The sequence below is a fragment of the Oncorhynchus keta genome, chromosome 34, assembly GCF_023373465.1.
Source record: "Oncorhynchus keta strain PuntledgeMale-10-30-2019 chromosome 34, Oket_V2, whole genome shotgun sequence".
Taxonomy (NCBI): domain Eukaryota; kingdom Metazoa; phylum Chordata; class Actinopteri; order Salmoniformes; family Salmonidae; genus Oncorhynchus; species Oncorhynchus keta.
The window spans coordinates 52,448,474-52,465,748 of record NC_068454.1 but is presented as its reverse complement, the minus strand read 5'-3'; the positions used below and the strand labels follow the sequence as shown (position 1 = coordinate 52,465,748).

Below are 17,275 nucleotides of genomic sequence, written 5' to 3'. Positions count from 1 at the left end.
GTCATCTACAAGACCCTGCAAGGTAAAGTCCCCCCTTATCTCAGCTCGCTGGTCACCATAGCAGCACCCACCTGTGACACGTGCTCCAGCAGGTATATCTCTCTGGTCACCCCCAAAAACCAATTCTTCCTTTGGCCGCCTCTCCTTCCAGTTCTCTGCGGAACAAACTACAAACATCTCTTAAACTGGAAACACATCTCCCTCACTAGCTTTAAGCACCAGCTGTCAGAGCAGCTCACAGATTACTGCACCTGTACATAGCCCATCTATAATTTTGCCCAAACAACTACCTCCCCCCATAATGTATTTATTTATCTTGCTCTTTTGCACCCCATTATTTATATCTCTACCTTGCACATTCTTCCACTGCAAATCTACCATTGTTTTACTTGCTATATTGTATTTACTTCGCCACCATGGCCTTTTTTTTGCCTTTACCTCCCTTATCTCACCTTATTTGCTCACATTGTATATAGACTTAGTTTTCTATTGCATGGTTGTTTTACTCCATGTGTAACTAACTCTGTGTTGTTGTATGTGTCGAACTGCTTTGCTTTATCTTGCGAAGGGCGCAATTGTAAACAAGAACTTGTCCTCAACTTGCCTACCTGGTTAAATAAAGGTGAAATAAAATGTACAAAAATAAAGCCGTATCATTATTTTGTAATCTTGTTTTTTTTTATCAATCGAATGATAACTGTAACGTATTTGCTACAATTTAACAGCTACGTCACTCCTCTCGACAGAACTTCGGACCAATTATCCCGGAGATATCGGTCGCAGTGCCGACTTTGCGCATGCGTTGCTCGTGTGCTCCTTTTGCGCGGGAGAGACAGGCGGAAGTGAAAACACCAGACAGAGCGTTCAGAAAGGATTCCAGGATTTCATCTGGATTTAAGCTAGCTTGTTAACCACACCAAGCTGTTTTTTTTTACTTGGCGTTTCATTTAATGGTGTAACTGCAGTTTATTCAACACTGCTGCTAATGTAGGTGTTTTTGACGATGTTATTCCCGGTAGGGCATAAAGTCAAGACTCAGAGTAACTGCTACTGGTAGTGAACAACGGCGCAGATAGAACAAGGAGTTAGTTATACAAATCAAACGTTAGTATTTCAGGGAACTGTAACGTTAGCTAGCTAAGTAACGTTAGAAGTTGGCCAACATTAGCCCTGTAAGATTACAAGGTTAACTTGGCTAACTACGTGTAGGTTTTTATAGATGTGTTGTTTAATTGTTTATGTTGTCATTTGTATCGTTTCAAAAACGATTATATTGATAAAACATTGATTGTCATTCCCTGCACGTAACTTACTAACAGTAAGCTCTAACTATGAATTGTACACTTCCCCAGCCCTATTTCTCATCTTCCCAACCAAAGTGCCATGGCCAGACTGTTGAAATGACAGATTGTGTCTTTAATGTCGCTTCTCTAAAGTGAAGACAATGGAAGAGGACATCAGCCAGTCGCTGACCCCGCCGGTGTCACCCTTCGCAGGGGAAAGCCAGTGTGATCTGACCCCAGCCCTGCCGCCCTGTTTCTCCTGTGCATCTGACCCGGGTCGGGATGACACCCCACAATCTGACGGTTATATTGGCAGGGGCTCCCTGAAACGGTAACGTCTCTATGAGCACACTGCTAAGGCATATCTTGGCAGGCTAATATTATACTGAACAAAAATATAAATGCAACATGCAACAATTTAAAAGATTTTACAGAGTACCAGTTCATATAAGGAAATCAGTCAATTTAAATGAATTATTACATTCAGAAATACTCCTCAGTACTCCTTTATTCAGTGTATAATCTACTGTATAAGAGTAAAGAGACATTACATTAGGTACTTGTCATGGTAAATACAGAAGGAAAGTCCCGCCTACTTCATGAATTGTGTCCCACAGTGTTTTTGAATGGACTTCAAGAATATAAAATCAAATTAATAGAAAAGTGGTTGTTTAAGATGTATGTAAAATTATATTAGTATTTGTGGATTAATTGACTTCTACCTGATGCCTTTCATGAAGATTTCTGTTTGATTGAGTAAATTAATCCACTAATACAAATATAATATATTTCTTAAATTACTGTGTTTTCATGAATTTGACAATATAATCTTGAAGGCCATTCAATAACAGGACATGATCCAGGAAATAGGTGGGACTTGCATACCGAATGTGACGCATAGTAACGCGAACAATCGTCAGATTGGACAGCTGACAACAGTGGACAGAAATAATATGTTGACCTTGTTATAATACAACAGAATCATTACCGACAATATTGTTTGAGGGAAAACTCCCTGTCTTCAGTGTCTTTTAGGCTGCAGCAGTAAGTTACTATTGTCTTCCATAGGCTGCTGTTACGTCTGGCCCCAGCCCCTGCAGACTACGAAGATGACACAGTGGATATCTTTGGTTTCCCATGGGTGACAGAGACCGCTCTGGTGGAATCGACCAAGCTTTTGTTTGGCCTGTTCAGGTGGGAATACAGTCAGATAATGTGGAGTGTCATTCATTTATTTCAGACTATGTAGAACTTCCTCACTGTCTCTCATTCTCAGGGTTTTGAAGTCGGTATGTCAAAATTTGTTGTCACCTTTCAGGCAAAAGCTTCTTAAATTAGAGACCCTGGTGCAGTCCAGCTCTCATGACTTTGGTAAGCTAACTTAATGTGTACCTTGCTGCTCATGGTTTTGTGAGGAGTTCATAAGTTGACATTTGATAAAGCTTTGTGGTAATAACCAAGTGTGAAGTGATTAGATTTGGTATGGTGGTAGTTGTATTTTTTTTTTCTGGGTTGTTGTAATGGGGAAATCTTGTACTGTTTTCGTTGTACTGTATGTACTTGACAATGCTATGTTTCAGGCCAAGCCAGCAGCCTCCATTATGAGGCAGAAGACCTTAGGCAACAATGTGTGCTGTTTCTCCAATATGTCAAAGTCTTCCTATACAGGTAATGCTGCTGGTCAGTTATTACTGATTCTCACTGACTGTTCCTGGCCTAGGACATAGGCTATATTTACTAGGCATATACATATCTAGTTCCAGTAAAACAGTGTACGGATTTGTTTTTTGTTTAAAAGGTCAAAGGATCAGCATTCAGGTCTGACACCTGACTTTTATGTGATTCCCTATGTGACCTCTGCACCCTGCAGGTACCTGGAGCCCACCTGTTCCCTGGAGGAGGGCCCCTGTCACCCCTATGTGGAGCTGGAGGCTCAGCTACCCTCTGCTCTGCTGGAGGAGCTCTTTGGGGTCACCCTCCTCATAGGGCGCCTCAAAGACCTGCCAGCCAACATCCAGAGTGCCCTCACCATACAGCACCAGGGCAAGGTAGCCCCCCCCCCCCCACACACACAAAAAGCATGAATATTGTGAGTGAATACCAGACCTGGGTTCAAATATGTGTATTTGAGTATCTGGTATTTAATTTACTTTTTCTGTGTATTTCAATATTCAAATACACAGAATATTCAAATACACAGCCAAAAAAACAATTCTTTTTATTTTGAGTATTTGAATGTAAAAAACAAATAGTCTGCCAAATTGTATTTGACAGTATGTTCAAATACTTATTTCAATTTGACAGTATGTTCAAATACTTATTTCAAAGGCTATTTTCAAATACCTGGGTTAAATGCATGAGAGTGTATTTGAGTCAGTGGATTTAAGTTTTTCAAATACTTTCCAAGTGTATTTCCAAATACATGAAAATATTCAACTACTTGTCTTGTCAAAGAAAATATATCTCAATACTTACTTCTGTTGTGGAAATTCTACACAGGGACACTCGAAGTCAATCTTAAATGAATCATTTTTTATCATCAGCGCCCTGGAGAGGTTCCAACCAAATCAATTCACCAAGTATACATGTCGATCAGGAGCTCTACCTGGGAAGTCCCGTTAGTTCTCTAATATACTGCAGACAAGTTATATTTGCATGATTTAGCTTATTCATCATTCATAATTAATGAATCATTAACATTTGCTTCATTCACGTGACTGACCAATACTGGGTCATGCATGTGACAGACCCTACGAGGCAACACCAGGAGGCTTCTTGTCTAGGCGGAAACCTTGAAACTGAGATATCTTTTGTTCTCAAATCAAGGGCCTGGGCGTACTGCCAACTTGCAGATAGTGAGGATTCGTTCAATTAGTTACATTATTAGAGAAGCACATACATAAAATGTTCCTTTACATTTCATAAGTATGTGAAAGTAATTTAGATATTTTAAAGTATTTGAACCCAGGTCTGGTGAATACAGTAAAAGCATACCAGGGTGTATGTCTCCCCTCAGCTGTTTCCTCCCTCCTGGCATTTGTTACACCTCCACCTGGACATCCACTGGTCAGTATTGGACATTCTCCACCTGCTGGGGCAGAGGATGCAAGGTATGTGTTGATTTTCTTGTTGTTATTTAGGATCTCGTCTAACCTATCGTAGGGTAATCTTCCAAGGCAAAACAAATTTCATATGCAGTACTGTAAAAATCGAAAACGGATCTGAAATACACAATATGAAGAGAGAGAAAAATAAAATAAGTTGAGGCTGGTGTTGTCAGGCTGGTATTGTCAGTGCATTGTAGGTCTCCTGCATTCTTATTTGTCTGTTTGACCTTTGCAGGTCAGGTGGTGTACGCCCACCAGTTTGTGAACCTGACAGGGGAGAACCTGACCAACAACAGCCTGTTTGAGGAGCATCTCTGCAACCTGCTCTCTGACCTCACAGGCATGGCCATGGGCAAATACAGCAAGGTACTGTGCATGGGGTTATACGTGTGTGTTGTGTTCCTTAACAACACTAACCATTGAGTAAGCCTTGAGGTAAACCCCTTAAGAATGTTCCAGGGGCGCCACACTATGGCTGACGCTGTGCTCCCATCTCTCTGTGGGTGGGTGGTGTATTGTTGTATTTTTATTAGGATCCCAATTAGCTGTTGCAAAAGCAGCAGCTACTCTTCCTGGGGTACACATGAAACATGACATAATACAGAACATTAATAGACAAGAGCAGCTCAAGGACAAAACTACGTAAAAATAATAAAATGTTTAAGGCACACGTAGCCTACATATCAATGCATACATGCAAGCTATCTAGGTCAAGTAGGGGAGAAGCGTTGTGCTGTGAAGTGTTGCTTCATCTGTGTTTTGAAACCAGGTTTGCTGTTTATTTGAGCAATATGAGATTGAACGGAGTTCCATGCAATAATGGCTCTATAATACTGTATGCTTTCTTGAATTTGTTTTGGATTTGGGGACTGTGCCCTCTGATTACAATTATTACGAGCAAGATGTACCGCTCTGTTCTGGGCTAGCTGCATCTTAACTTCTTGCGTCGAGCCATCCCGGATCCGGTATCGTGACTACAGCCTCAAGCTCATTACCATAACGCAACGTTAACTATTCATGAAAATCGCAAATGAAATGAAATTAATCTATTTGCTCTCAAGCTTAGCCTTTTGTTAACAACACTGTCATCTCAGATTTTCAAAATATGCTTCTCAACCATTGAAAAACAAGCATTTGTGTAACAGTATTGATAGCTAGCGTAGCATTTAGCATTTAGCGTTAGCATTCAGCAGGCAACATTTTCACAAAAACCAGAAAAGCATTCAAATAAAATCATTTACCTTTGAAGAACTTCGGATGTTTTCAATGAGGAGACTCTCAGATAGCAAATGTTCAGTTTTTGCTGAAAGATTATTTGTTTAGGACAAATCGCTCCGTTTTCTGCGTCACGTTTAGTTATGAAAAAAACCTCTATCCAGGATTGTGTAAATCTATCCGCAAGCTCATTAGCATAACACAACATTAACTATTCATGAAAATCGCAAATGAAATGAAATTAATCTATTTGCTCTCAAGCTTAGCCTTTTGTTAACAACACTGTCATCTCAGATTTTCAAAATATGCTTTTGAACCATAGCTAAACAAGCATTTGTGTAACAGTATTGATAGCCTAGCATAGGATTATGCCTGTCTTTCAGCATGCAACATTTTGACAAAAACCAGAAAAGGATTCAAATAAAATCATTTACCTTTGAAGAACTTCAGATGTTTTCAATGAGGAGACTCTCAGTTAGATAGCAAATGTTCCGTTTTTACAAAAAAATATTATTTGTGTCGACTAATCGCTCCGTTTTGTTCATCACGTTTGGGTAAGAAAAAAAAATTAAGTCATTAAAACGCAAACTTTTATCCAATTTAACTCCATAATATAGACAGAAACATGGCAAACCAATGTTTAGAATCAATCCTCAAGGTGTTTTTCACATATCTATCGACGATAAATCCTTCGTGGCAGTTGACTTTCTCTTCTGAAGAAATGGAACGTGCATGGACCTACAGATTACGCAATAATTTCGACACAGGACACCGGGCGGGACACCAGGTAAATGTAGTCTCTTATGGTCAATCTTCCAATGATATGCCTACAAACACGTCACAATGCTGCAGACATCTTGGACGAATGGCAGAGCGCATAAGCTCGTTCACAGCATATTCACGGCCTTATAAGGAGACGATAGTAAAACAGTGTCAAAAATCCTGCTCATTTCCTGTTTGAAGTTTCATCTTGGTTTTGCCTGTAAGATCAGTTCTGGGGCACTCACAGATAATATCTTTGCAGTTTTGAAAACGTCAGTGTTTTCTTTCCAAAGCTGGCAATTATATGCATAGTCAAGCATCTTTTCGTGACAAAATATTGCTCTTAAAACGGGCCCGTTTTTTATCCAATAATGACATAGCGCCCCCATAGGTTGAAGAGGTTAACTAGGTCTTTCCGTGCAGCACTGGACCACACGACGGGACAATAATCAAGATTAGACAAAACTAGAGCCTGCAGAACTTGCTTTTTTCTGTGTGGTGTCAAAAAAGCAGAGCTTCTCTTTATTTCGGACAGACCTCACCCCATCTTTACAACCATTGCATCTATATGTTTTGACCATGACAGTTAATGCCAAGTAATTTAGTTTCCTTATCTTGTTCAACAGCCACACCATTCATTACCAGATTCAGCTGAGGTCTAGAATGTAGGGAATTATTTTTTTACCAAATACAATACTCTTAGGTTTAGAAATGTTCAGGACCAGTTCATTACTGGTTCATTACTACATTTCAAAACAAACTGCAACTCTTTAAGGGTTTCAGTGACTTTATTAGCTGGGGTTGCTGATGCTTATATGGTTGAATCATCAGCATACATGGACATGCATGCTTTGTTTAGTGGCAGGTCATTTGTAGAAATAGAAAAGAGTAGAGGGCTTAGAGAGCTGCCCTGCAGTACACCACACGTTACATGATTGACATTAGATAAGCTTCCATTTGAGTTCTGTTAGATAGATAGCTCTGAATCCACGATATAACTTAAGTTTTTTTTTCAACAACAGGTTATGGTCAATAATATGAAAGGCTGCATGAAATCTAACAGTGCAGCTCCCATAATCTTCTTCTTATCAATTTCTTTCAATCGTCATTTGTGTCAGTGCAGTACATGTTGAGTGCCCTTCTTCTCTATAAGCATTCTCAAAGTCTGTTGTTAATTTGTTTACAGAGAAATAGCACTGTATCTGGTCAAACACAGTTTTTTCCAACAGTTTGCTAAGAGCTGGCAGAAAGTTTATAGGTCTGCTGTTAGAACCAGTAAAGGCTGTTTTACCACTCTTGGGTAGTTGAATTACTTTGGCTTCCCTCCAGGCCTGAGGACAGACTTTCCTCTAGGCTCAGATTAAAGACATGACAGATAGGAGTGTCCATAGTCAGCTACCATCCTCAGGAGCTTTCCATCTTAAGTTGTCAATGCCAGGTTTTGTCATTATTGATCGCTAACAATAATTTGTCCACCTCTCCCACACTAACTTTACAAAATTAAAACATGCAATTCTTTTCTTTTCATTAATTGTTTTCTTGGCTCACAGTTCGTTGTTGACCACTTTGCCAATTAAGTAATCAATATGCAGTAAGTCTGCCAGTTGGATGTACATCCAGACTTATTAGCCACTCCTTTTGCCCCATCCTCTTTGAACCAATTCCTCATCAATCTACGGAGGCGTAACAGTTATAACAGTCAGTTTTTTTAACATGTGCATGTTTATCAATAATTGGAAGAAGACATTTCATAAATTCATCAACTGCAGGGTCTGGATGCTCCTTATTAATCACATCAGACCAACAACTATTTTTTAACATCATCCACATAAGAGTCACAGCAAAATATTTTGTATGATCTCTTATACACTATTTTAGGCCCAGCTGTTGGAACTTTGGCTTTCCTGAATATAGCTACTATACTGTGATCACTGCATCCAATGGGTACGGATACAGCTTTAGAACAAAGTTCTACGGTATTAGTAAAAATGTGATCGATACATGTGGATGATCTTGTTCCTGTAGTGTTTGTAAACACCCTGGTAGGTTGATTAATAACCTGAACCAGATTACAGGCACTGGTTACAGTAAGAAGCTTCCTCTTGAGCGGACAGCTTGATGAAAACCAGTCAATACTCAAGTCCCCAAGAAGGTAGACCTCTCTGTGTACATCACATACACGATCAAGCATTTCACACATATTATTTAGATACTGACTGTTCACACTTGGTGGCCTATAGCAACACCCTAAAAGGAAAGGCTTTAGATGTGCCAAGTGAACCTGCAACCACAACACTTCAATAACACTTGACATGAGATCTGTAAACATTACAGGGATATGGCTCTGAATATACAGCAACACCTCCCCCATAAGCATTTCTGCCACTTCTATAAATATTATATCCTGTATTGCTGCTGCTGTATCATCAAATGAGTTATCCAAGTGACTCTCAGAAATAGCTAGTATATGAATGTTATCTGATGTTAGCAAGTTATTGATGTCTTGAACCTTATTCCTAAGGCTACATATAATATAGGCTATTTTCAGCCCTTTCCTTGGTAGCTTATCAGAGATGGACATAATAGTGAAAAGAGCAAACAAAGCAAGGTACAAAAAAATAAAAATACATTCAGCAGTCCATTAATCAATTGGTGTGGGTGCTGCGGGGTTGAAGCTACGAACCCATAGGCGTGGCTCTCTCATCCCTTCCAGGCTTCTGTGAAGAAGGGTGGACAATGAGCCTGTCATGGCGGATGTAAGCAATGTGGTTGTGTCTAAGAGTTGGGTGTGAAGAAAAACCAAAAAAATAAAATTCCTAACAACTTTTCATATGGTTATAATACTGCCTGGAAAGGGTGAAATCGATAGGTAATTTAAAACCTACAGGCAACATTTACATCTCCGTAAGAGTTGGTAGCCTCTTCCGAGGGTATTCCTAACTCTCCTCTGTTCTAGGTAAGGCCTACTGAGGCCCTGACCAGCCATCACTACTACTGCACCTGCACCAAAGAGCTGTGGATACTACTTATACACTTACTGGAACACAGGAGCAAAGTGTTACACACACAGGTGAACATACACACGTTCACACTTGGTGTAACTCTATGATTCAGTGACCATTTGGATTTTATCTGCAATTAATCAAATTTGACATAGTGTTTGTATTTACAAATGTGTGTGTGTGTTTCCCCCAGTCTTTCTGGAACTACATGAACACACTGCTGCAGTCTCTGATCAGTGGCCAGCCTGTAGCAGAGCAGTACGGTGTGCTCCCTACACACTGTAAAGACCCTCTGGGCTTCACCTGGTGGCTTGTCACTCACTTGGCTGAGCTGGGACAATACAGCCGCAACGGGGCCTTCCAAAACGGGGTAATCTACCTGAGATTAGGGGGCTATAAGGAGGGATGTCCTAAACTGTAAAGGGGTGTGATTTCCCCCCCTGATTAATCAGATATAGCTGAATTTCTGAAATGTGTCTTCCATAACGGTCAAAATCCTGATTTGTCCCGATTGCATCCCCTGCAGTTTTGACTTCTTGCCCAAGCGTATTAGACTGTATGTTTTTGTTGGTAATATAATGCTCTGGTCTCACAGATACAGCTGGAGGATAACTGGAAGTTTGTGTGTGAGCTGCTCAAGTCCACCTGTAACCCCAAGGTAGGCTCTCGCGCAAAGGGGATATGGGTTATGGATGGGTGCATGGTTTCTGTGTACAGTTATCATTTGTTTTGTTGATTGATCTGTGTGTGTTGCAGAGAGCGCTACAGGAGGACCAGATCAGAATGCACGTCCACTGCTGCCTGAGTCTGTCTCTGCTATGGAAACCTAACAATGGTACTGTCGCCACACTCTGGGAGTACTACAGCAAAAACCTGGTAAAGAATACCTCTTAACACACCACTCTAAAACATGGACTATATGTCATGTACAGTATGTTTGATGTGTATGAGATGTTATGTCTATTATATACAGCAGAGTTATGTGCCCATTAATCCCCCCCAAATATCCCAATTACATTCTCCCCTCCGTCTCCCCTTCCCTTCAGAGCGGTTTGTTCACAGTGCCCTGGTTAGGGGTGTCGGGGCTCGGCAGCGTGAGCAGAACCCCCCTGGCCCTGTTGGACCAGGCCCGAAGCTGCTGCTCCCCTTCCCCCCTTCGTTCCTCCGGCCACACCCAGCTGTACCGCTCAGCCAACTCCTTTCAGATCTTCCTCAGAGTGCTGGCTCTCTACCTGGCCCAGGAGAACGCAGGCGGCGCCCCTTGGAGGCAGATCAAGGGCAGGTGAGGCGCACGTGTGTGTGTAGGGATGGGGTACAGAAAAGGAGGCCAGTTATACCCCTAAGGTACTCTTTAAATGGAGCTAAATTAGTTTACTTCAATATTATGTTGATACGAAATACAGGTGAGTCCACATTCACAGACACGACTCTCTGTGCCTTGACGTGTCTGTGCATGTGTGTGTGTGCCTGCCAGGTGTGGCACAGCCCCTCTCTGATGCTTTGCTATTTGCTCAGACTCCCAGGGAGAGCAGGTGTCTCAGGAGGAACCTCCACCTGCCTCTCCTCTCCTCCCAGTAGAGACCAGCCTAGTCCCACATAAAACCCACAGCTGTTTCCCAAACTCCCCCAGTTATGGCTCCTCTTTCGGGGGGAGACCAAAGACAATAAGCCCATGGATCCCAACCTCAGAACGTGGCCTGGGACGAGCCCGGCTGGGCGCTAGCGAGGAGGATAAGTCCGCCTAATGACTTCACTGTCTGGAACGTGCTCAGCCGCTCCGCAGACATGAAGGCTAATTAGCTAACGAGCATGGCGGTTAATTCCCCTTAACGAAGCAGTGTTGGTTTCCAGCACGGATGGGGGTGGGCAGCGGCAGGAAGGTTGCTGGCAGGGACCGGACTGGGCTGGGGCTGGTCCAGATTAGAACACCCCCTCTCCCTTTCTCTCTGCTCCAGTTCCCTCGAGAAGAGCCGGGCGTGCTTACAGCGTTCCGGCAGCGTTCCCGCTGGCTCCGTGGGAGGCCTGTGGTGGCTGCATTAATGGGATCGACTGGGAGAGCGCTGACCTCTTATGCCGGGAGTCTTGAGCATCTGCTCACCTCTGGAAAAAGCTGTCCAGGATAAACAAACACACAGACGGACTGTTTGTCTGACAGACAGAAAACACAGGAAAAAGCCTCCCAACCTGTTACAGACAAGCTATAAATCCGTTTCCCACTGCTGTTTTCCTTTTCTCTAACCACTAGGCAGGTAGCCTAGTGGTTAGAGCGTTGGGCCAGTAAACCAAAAGGTTGCTAGATCGAATCCCTGAGCTGACAAGGTAAAAGTCTGTCGTGCTGCTCCTGAACAAGGCAGTTAACCCACTGTTCCTAGGTCATCGTTGTAAATAGGAATTTGTTCTTAACTGACTTGCCTAGTTAAATAAAAAATTAGAAATGTACCTTCTGTCTCTTTCTCATCTTTCCCTTCTTCTCACTCTCTTCCTGCCTTAGGTTTTTGCCACATGAATACCATCCATACACCTCTCTTCCTCACCTTTTTCCTTCTCCTCCTCTCACTCTCTCTCCGTGTAACATGTAGCAGAACTTTAGAACCAGTCATGGTTAGGGCTGTTACGGTGACCATATTACCGTCACGAGTCATAACCGCAGTCAAATTCCGGTCACGGTAACTAAGCTTCTCCAAGCTCTGATGGTCATTAGCAAGTTTGGTAGGCTACTAACTGCCTGGTCGTCAGCACTCTATTGTACCTCGATTCACTCTGACATCAATGCAAAAGTGATTGAAAATCAAATCAAACACTTAATGAGAGCTCAAAATAGGCTATGCAATTGCGTGAGGACATCGTTTTGATGGCCTCTTAAAAAGAGGATCTCATCAGCTTTCTATAGGCAAGGCCTCTATTTATTTCTCAACTTATCCTAATATTTAGCACATCGCTTCACTTTACAACAGGAATATAGCCGACCTTGCTGGCATGAAAATGAACCACGGGAAAAGGGTCCTCCATTCGCTATTTAAGTGCATAGATGACCGGTGCGTGATAATAGTCCATTCTAAATCAAAACTAATTTCACACATACAGTACCAGTCAAAAGTTTGGACACACCTACTCATTCAAGGATTTTCTTTATTCTTACTATTTTCTACACTGTAGAATTATAGTGAAGACATCAAAACTATGAAATAACACACATGGAATCATGTAGTAACCAAAAAAGTGTCAAACAAATCAAACATATACAGTACCAGTCTCCTTCAGCGTAGTCACCCTTTGCCTTGATGACAGCTTTGCACACTCTTGGTCAGGGAGGTGACCAAGAACCCGATGGTCACTCTTACAGAGCTCCAGAGTTCCTCTGTGGAGATGGGAGAACCTTCCAGAAGAACAACCATCTCTGCAGCACTCCACCAATCAGTCCTTTTATGGTAGTTTGGCCAGACGGAAGCCACTCCTCAGTAAAAGGCACATGACAGCCTGCTTGGAGTTTGCCAAAAGGCACTTAAAGGACTCTCAGACCATGAGAAACAAGATTTCCTTCACTCTGCAGTCCAACTCATCCCAAACCATCTCAATTGGGTTGAGGTCGGGTGATTGTGGAGGCCAGGTCATCTGATGCAGCACTCTATCACTCTCATACTTGGTCAAATAGCCCTAACACAGCCTGGAGGTGTGTTGAAAACAAATGATAGTCCCACTAAGCGCAAACCAGATGGGATGGCGTATTGCTGCAGAAGGCTGTGGTAGCCGTGCTGGTGAAGTGTGCCTAGAATTCTAAATAAATCACAAGTGTCACCAGTTCCTACTGTTCTTCACAGTAAAGTAAACTGCCTGCTACTCAGGCCCAGAAGCTAGGATGTGCATATAAGTGGTATATTTGGATAGAAAGCACTCTACATTTTCTAAAACTGTTAAAATGGTGTCTGTATAAGTATAACAAAACTTATTTGGCAGGTGAAACCCAGAGGACAAACCATCCAGGATTTTCTTTTGAGGTGACAGTGCCTTCAATGTGTTTTCTATGTGGATTTAGATTTCTTAAGGCACTTGCTTGCAGTTCCTATGGCTTCCACTGGATATCAACAGTCTTTAGAAATTGGTTGTTTTTCCTTTGAGAAATGACGAAGTAGCCATTTCCTATCTGGGTGTACAGCCAAGTGTACTGTTGTGTTTGGGGCGTGTGACCTGAGAGCTTGCTCCACTTTCATTTTATCCACTATTGAACCCAGTGTATCCTGTCTTAAATTTGATCGATTATTTACGTTTAAAAATACCTAAAGTTGTATTTGGAAAGTTGTTTGAAATGTTTGGACCAAGATTACAGGTAATTTATTAGATATTTTGTAGTCATGTTGCACGAGACAGAAGATCTTCAAAGTGGCTCGATTAGGCTGAAGCCTTTTTCCATATTTCCACCTCTTTCAGGAAATGTTCATAAGTTCTCATTCTTGGTTGATAATAGTTAATGCTCTCCTGTTCGTGTTCCTCCTCTGTGACCAGCTCTAGCACAGAATCATGAGCATTCTTAAAGTCATTGAGAACAGCATGAAATGCTTCAAGACTCATCCACAGTTTCAATGTTTCCTCCATCAACAAGAAGGGCTTTTATTTCATTCATTTTGCGTGTACACACTCCAAGTTTGTCTCTCCGGGCTGCATAGAGTGAATTTAGATGCTCCTCTGCCCTCTCCAGTGGAGTCTTATTTGGGATCTCATCCTCCATCATTCACTTTTAGTTCACTCAATTTACAATGATACAGTTGTTGGTTTTTGATTGTTAAACGTAATGCCCCTTTAGACCTCCATTAATGCTTTAAAACACAGTCCTCCATTTCAGCATATTGACCCATTTTGAATTGCACACGTGCAAGTACGGCATTTTAGATGCGTTTTAAACATTTCATCCCATTATAAGTTGTCTCTTTAATGAAGTTTAAACACGCAGTATCTTTAGATCCTTAGATTGCATTCGTTGCGTTGATGCATTGCATTTCCACGTTAGGCCAAATATTAGACATAAGATTAGGCTACATTGTGCGTAGGATCTCAGTGTTTCCCAAACTTAAACTTCTTAATTGTTTTCACAACGCTGTGTTTTGAATTCCATTCCCAAGTTTATTAAACATTCCAATTAAAAGCACATTTGCGCTTCCATAATATGCATGATCAAACGATCGCATTGAACAGGGCAGCTCATTCATTCGCAGTGGTTTCTCACGGCTGGCGAATTCTCAGAGTTCAAATCCTTCCAAGCGAGCTGTCCTTACGATCCGAATGCAATTACAAATAGAACATTCCTTCCGATAGTAATCCTTCATGGAGTTTATTGACTTGAATGTAGTGGCTTCCTTTCGTCTTTACCATAGCCACTGCCCAAGCCTGAAGCGGGGTTGTTTGGTACGCATACAGTCCACACTCAAGGTTTCCAAACGGCCAAACATTCAATGACATCCAGGGGATATGGTGCAACAAAAATGTTTATTCTTCTTATATCTAACAAATAAATGATTCTCCTATCAACTTAAAGCATAGAATACTTGATATGGAAAATACATATTATGACCTGTCTGTATGGTCAAAAAACTACCGCTCCCGCATCTAGCAAGGACTCCCTCTCCCGAAGGCCCAACTTCCTGCCTTTATCCTAACACACTTACCACAATACAATGAATAGGCAAGAGGGGGGGGCTAACTAACAACAAATTAATATATCTCAATCAGGTAAATATAAATCATAAAGGTAGGTACCTAATATTTCATCATATACATTAATATATTTACACAAATGTACATGGAGCTCCGTATGTTTAGTCTTTTATACAAATATGTCCAAATCGGCTCTAACATAAGGCAAGAATTATATAGTTATTTCTGAGTTTTGTGTCGCGCCTGGCGGGTTGAAATGTGATTGTCATGTGTTTGTTTGATAGGGTGCTGTCCTCAGATAATAGCATTGTTTGCTTTTGCCGTAAAGCCTTTTTGAAATCTGACACGGTGGCTAGATTAACAAGAAATTAAGCTGTATTTTGGTGTATTGCACTTGTGATTCTATGAAAGTTAAATATTTCTAATAATTTCATTTGAATTTCGCGCCCTGCAATTTCACAGGATGTTGTCGAAACGTTCCTCTAGTGGAACCCCTAGCCGTAAAAGGTTTTAAAGTAATGATGGACAGTCGTTTCTCTTTGCTCATTTGAGCAGTTCTTGTCATAATATGAACTTGATATTTTACCAAATAGGGCTATCTTCTGTATATACCACCCCTACCTAGTCACAACACAAATGATTGTGTTTGAGACATTAAGAAAGAAAGAAATTCCACAAATGAACTTATAACAAGGCACACCTGTTAATTGAAATGCATTCCGGGTGACCTCATAGGGCGGCAGGTAGCCTAGTGGTTAGAGCCTTGGACTAGTAACCGATAGGTTGCAAGATCGAATCCCCAAGCTGACAAGGTAAAAATCTGTTGTTTTGCCCCTGAACAAGGCAGTTAACCCACTTCCTAGACCGTCATTGAAAATAACCATTTGTTCTAGGCTAGGCTAGGCTGGACAACATCCGCTGAAATGGCAGAGCGCAAAATTCCAAAAATATTTTTGGGAAATATTTAACTTTCATACATTCACAAGTGCAATACACCAAATTAAAGCTTAACTTCTTGTTCATCTAGCCATCGTGTCCCATTTCTAAAAGGCTTTACAGCGAAAGCACACCATACAATTATGTTAGGTCAGCGCCTAGTCACAGAAAATTATACAGCCATTTTCCAGCCAAAGAGAGGAGTCACAAAAAGCAGAAATAGAGATCAAAATGAATCACTAAACTTTGATCTTTATCAGCTGGCACTCATAGGACTTCATGTTACACAGTACATGTATGTTTTGTTCGATAAAGTTCATATTTATATTAAAACATTTGTATACATTGGCACGTTATGGTCAGTAATGTTGTGCCTCGAAAACATCTGGAGAATTTGCATAGAGCCACATCAATTTACAGAAATAATCATCATAAAGTTTGATAAAAGATACAAACAAGTGTTATGCATAGAATTAAAGATACATTTCTTAATGCAACCGCTGTGTCAGATTTCAAAAAAGCTTTACGGAAAAGGCACACCATGCAATAATCTGAGTACAGCGCTAAGCCACAAAAACAAGCCATACAGATACCCGACATGTTATGGAGTCAGTAAAAGTCAGAAATAGCGTTATTAATATTAACTTCCCTTTGATGATCTTCATCAGAATGCACTCCCAGGTATCACAGTTCCACAATAAATGTTTGTTTTGTTCGATAAAGTTAATCTTTAAGTCCAAATACCTCCGTTTTGTTAGCGCGTTTAGTTCACCAATTGAAATTCACAAGGCGCGGGCAAGTCCAGACAAAGTTTTTAAAAAATCTATTACAGTTTGTAGAAACATGTCAAACGATGTATAGAATCAATCTATCTTTAGGATCTTTTTATCATAAATCTTCAATCATGTTTCAACCGGACAATTCCTTTGTCTTTAGAAATGAAAAGGAACGCAGCTCGCGCTCACGGCTGCGAGCGTGACTTAGCTCAAGGCATTCTGCCAGACCCCTTAGTCAAACAGCTCTTTTTTGCTCCCCCTTCATAGTAGAAGCCTGAAACAAGGTTCCAAAGACAATATGACCCCATTTACACTGTATATTCGAAAGGCAATGACTTGGAAAAACTACAAACCTCAGATTTCCCACTTCCTGGTTGGATTCTTCTCAGGTTTTCACCTGCCATATGAGTTCTGTTATACTCAGACATTCAAACAGTTTTAGAAACGTCAGTGTTTTTTATCCAAATCTACTAATAATATGCATATATTAGCTTCTGGGCCTGAATAGCAGGCAGTTTACTCTGGGCACGCTTTTCATCCGAACATGA

At 41.2% G+C, this 17,275-nt stretch overlaps 1 protein-coding gene across 5 annotated transcripts in view; it reads left to right on the top strand.

Annotated features, from left to right (window-relative positions):
• The first annotated feature begins 783 nt into the window (after window positions 1-783).
• Window positions 784-17,275, top strand: part of mms22l (MMS22-like, DNA repair protein) — a 35,002-nt gene continuing 18,510 nt past the window's right edge. Inside the window, exons 1-13 of one of the 5 annotated variants that reach the window (XM_035750539.2) lie at window positions 784-987; window positions 1,353-1,614; window positions 2,352-2,477; window positions 2,602-2,654; window positions 2,864-2,951; window positions 3,154-3,331; window positions 4,300-4,393; window positions 4,626-4,756; window positions 9,324-9,437; window positions 9,563-9,739; window positions 9,965-10,027; window positions 10,126-10,245; window positions 10,416-10,651. In XM_035750539.2, the coding sequence (XP_035606432.1) occupies window positions 1,445-1,614; window positions 2,352-2,477; window positions 2,602-2,654; window positions 2,864-2,951; window positions 3,154-3,331; window positions 4,300-4,393; window positions 4,626-4,756; window positions 9,324-9,437; window positions 9,563-9,739; window positions 9,965-10,027; window positions 10,126-10,245; window positions 10,416-10,651 (1,550 nt within the window). In that variant the 5' untranslated portion in view covers window positions 784-987; window positions 1,353-1,444. Of the gene's footprint in view, window positions 1,105-1,352; window positions 1,615-2,351; window positions 2,478-2,601; window positions 2,655-2,863; window positions 2,952-3,153; window positions 3,332-4,299; window positions 4,394-4,625; window positions 4,757-9,323; window positions 9,438-9,562; window positions 9,740-9,964; window positions 10,028-10,125; window positions 10,246-10,415; window positions 10,652-17,275 lie in introns of all 5 variants that reach the window. The other 4 variants (XM_035750536.2, XM_035750538.2, XM_035750537.2 and 1 more) reach the window with 4 other exon arrangements.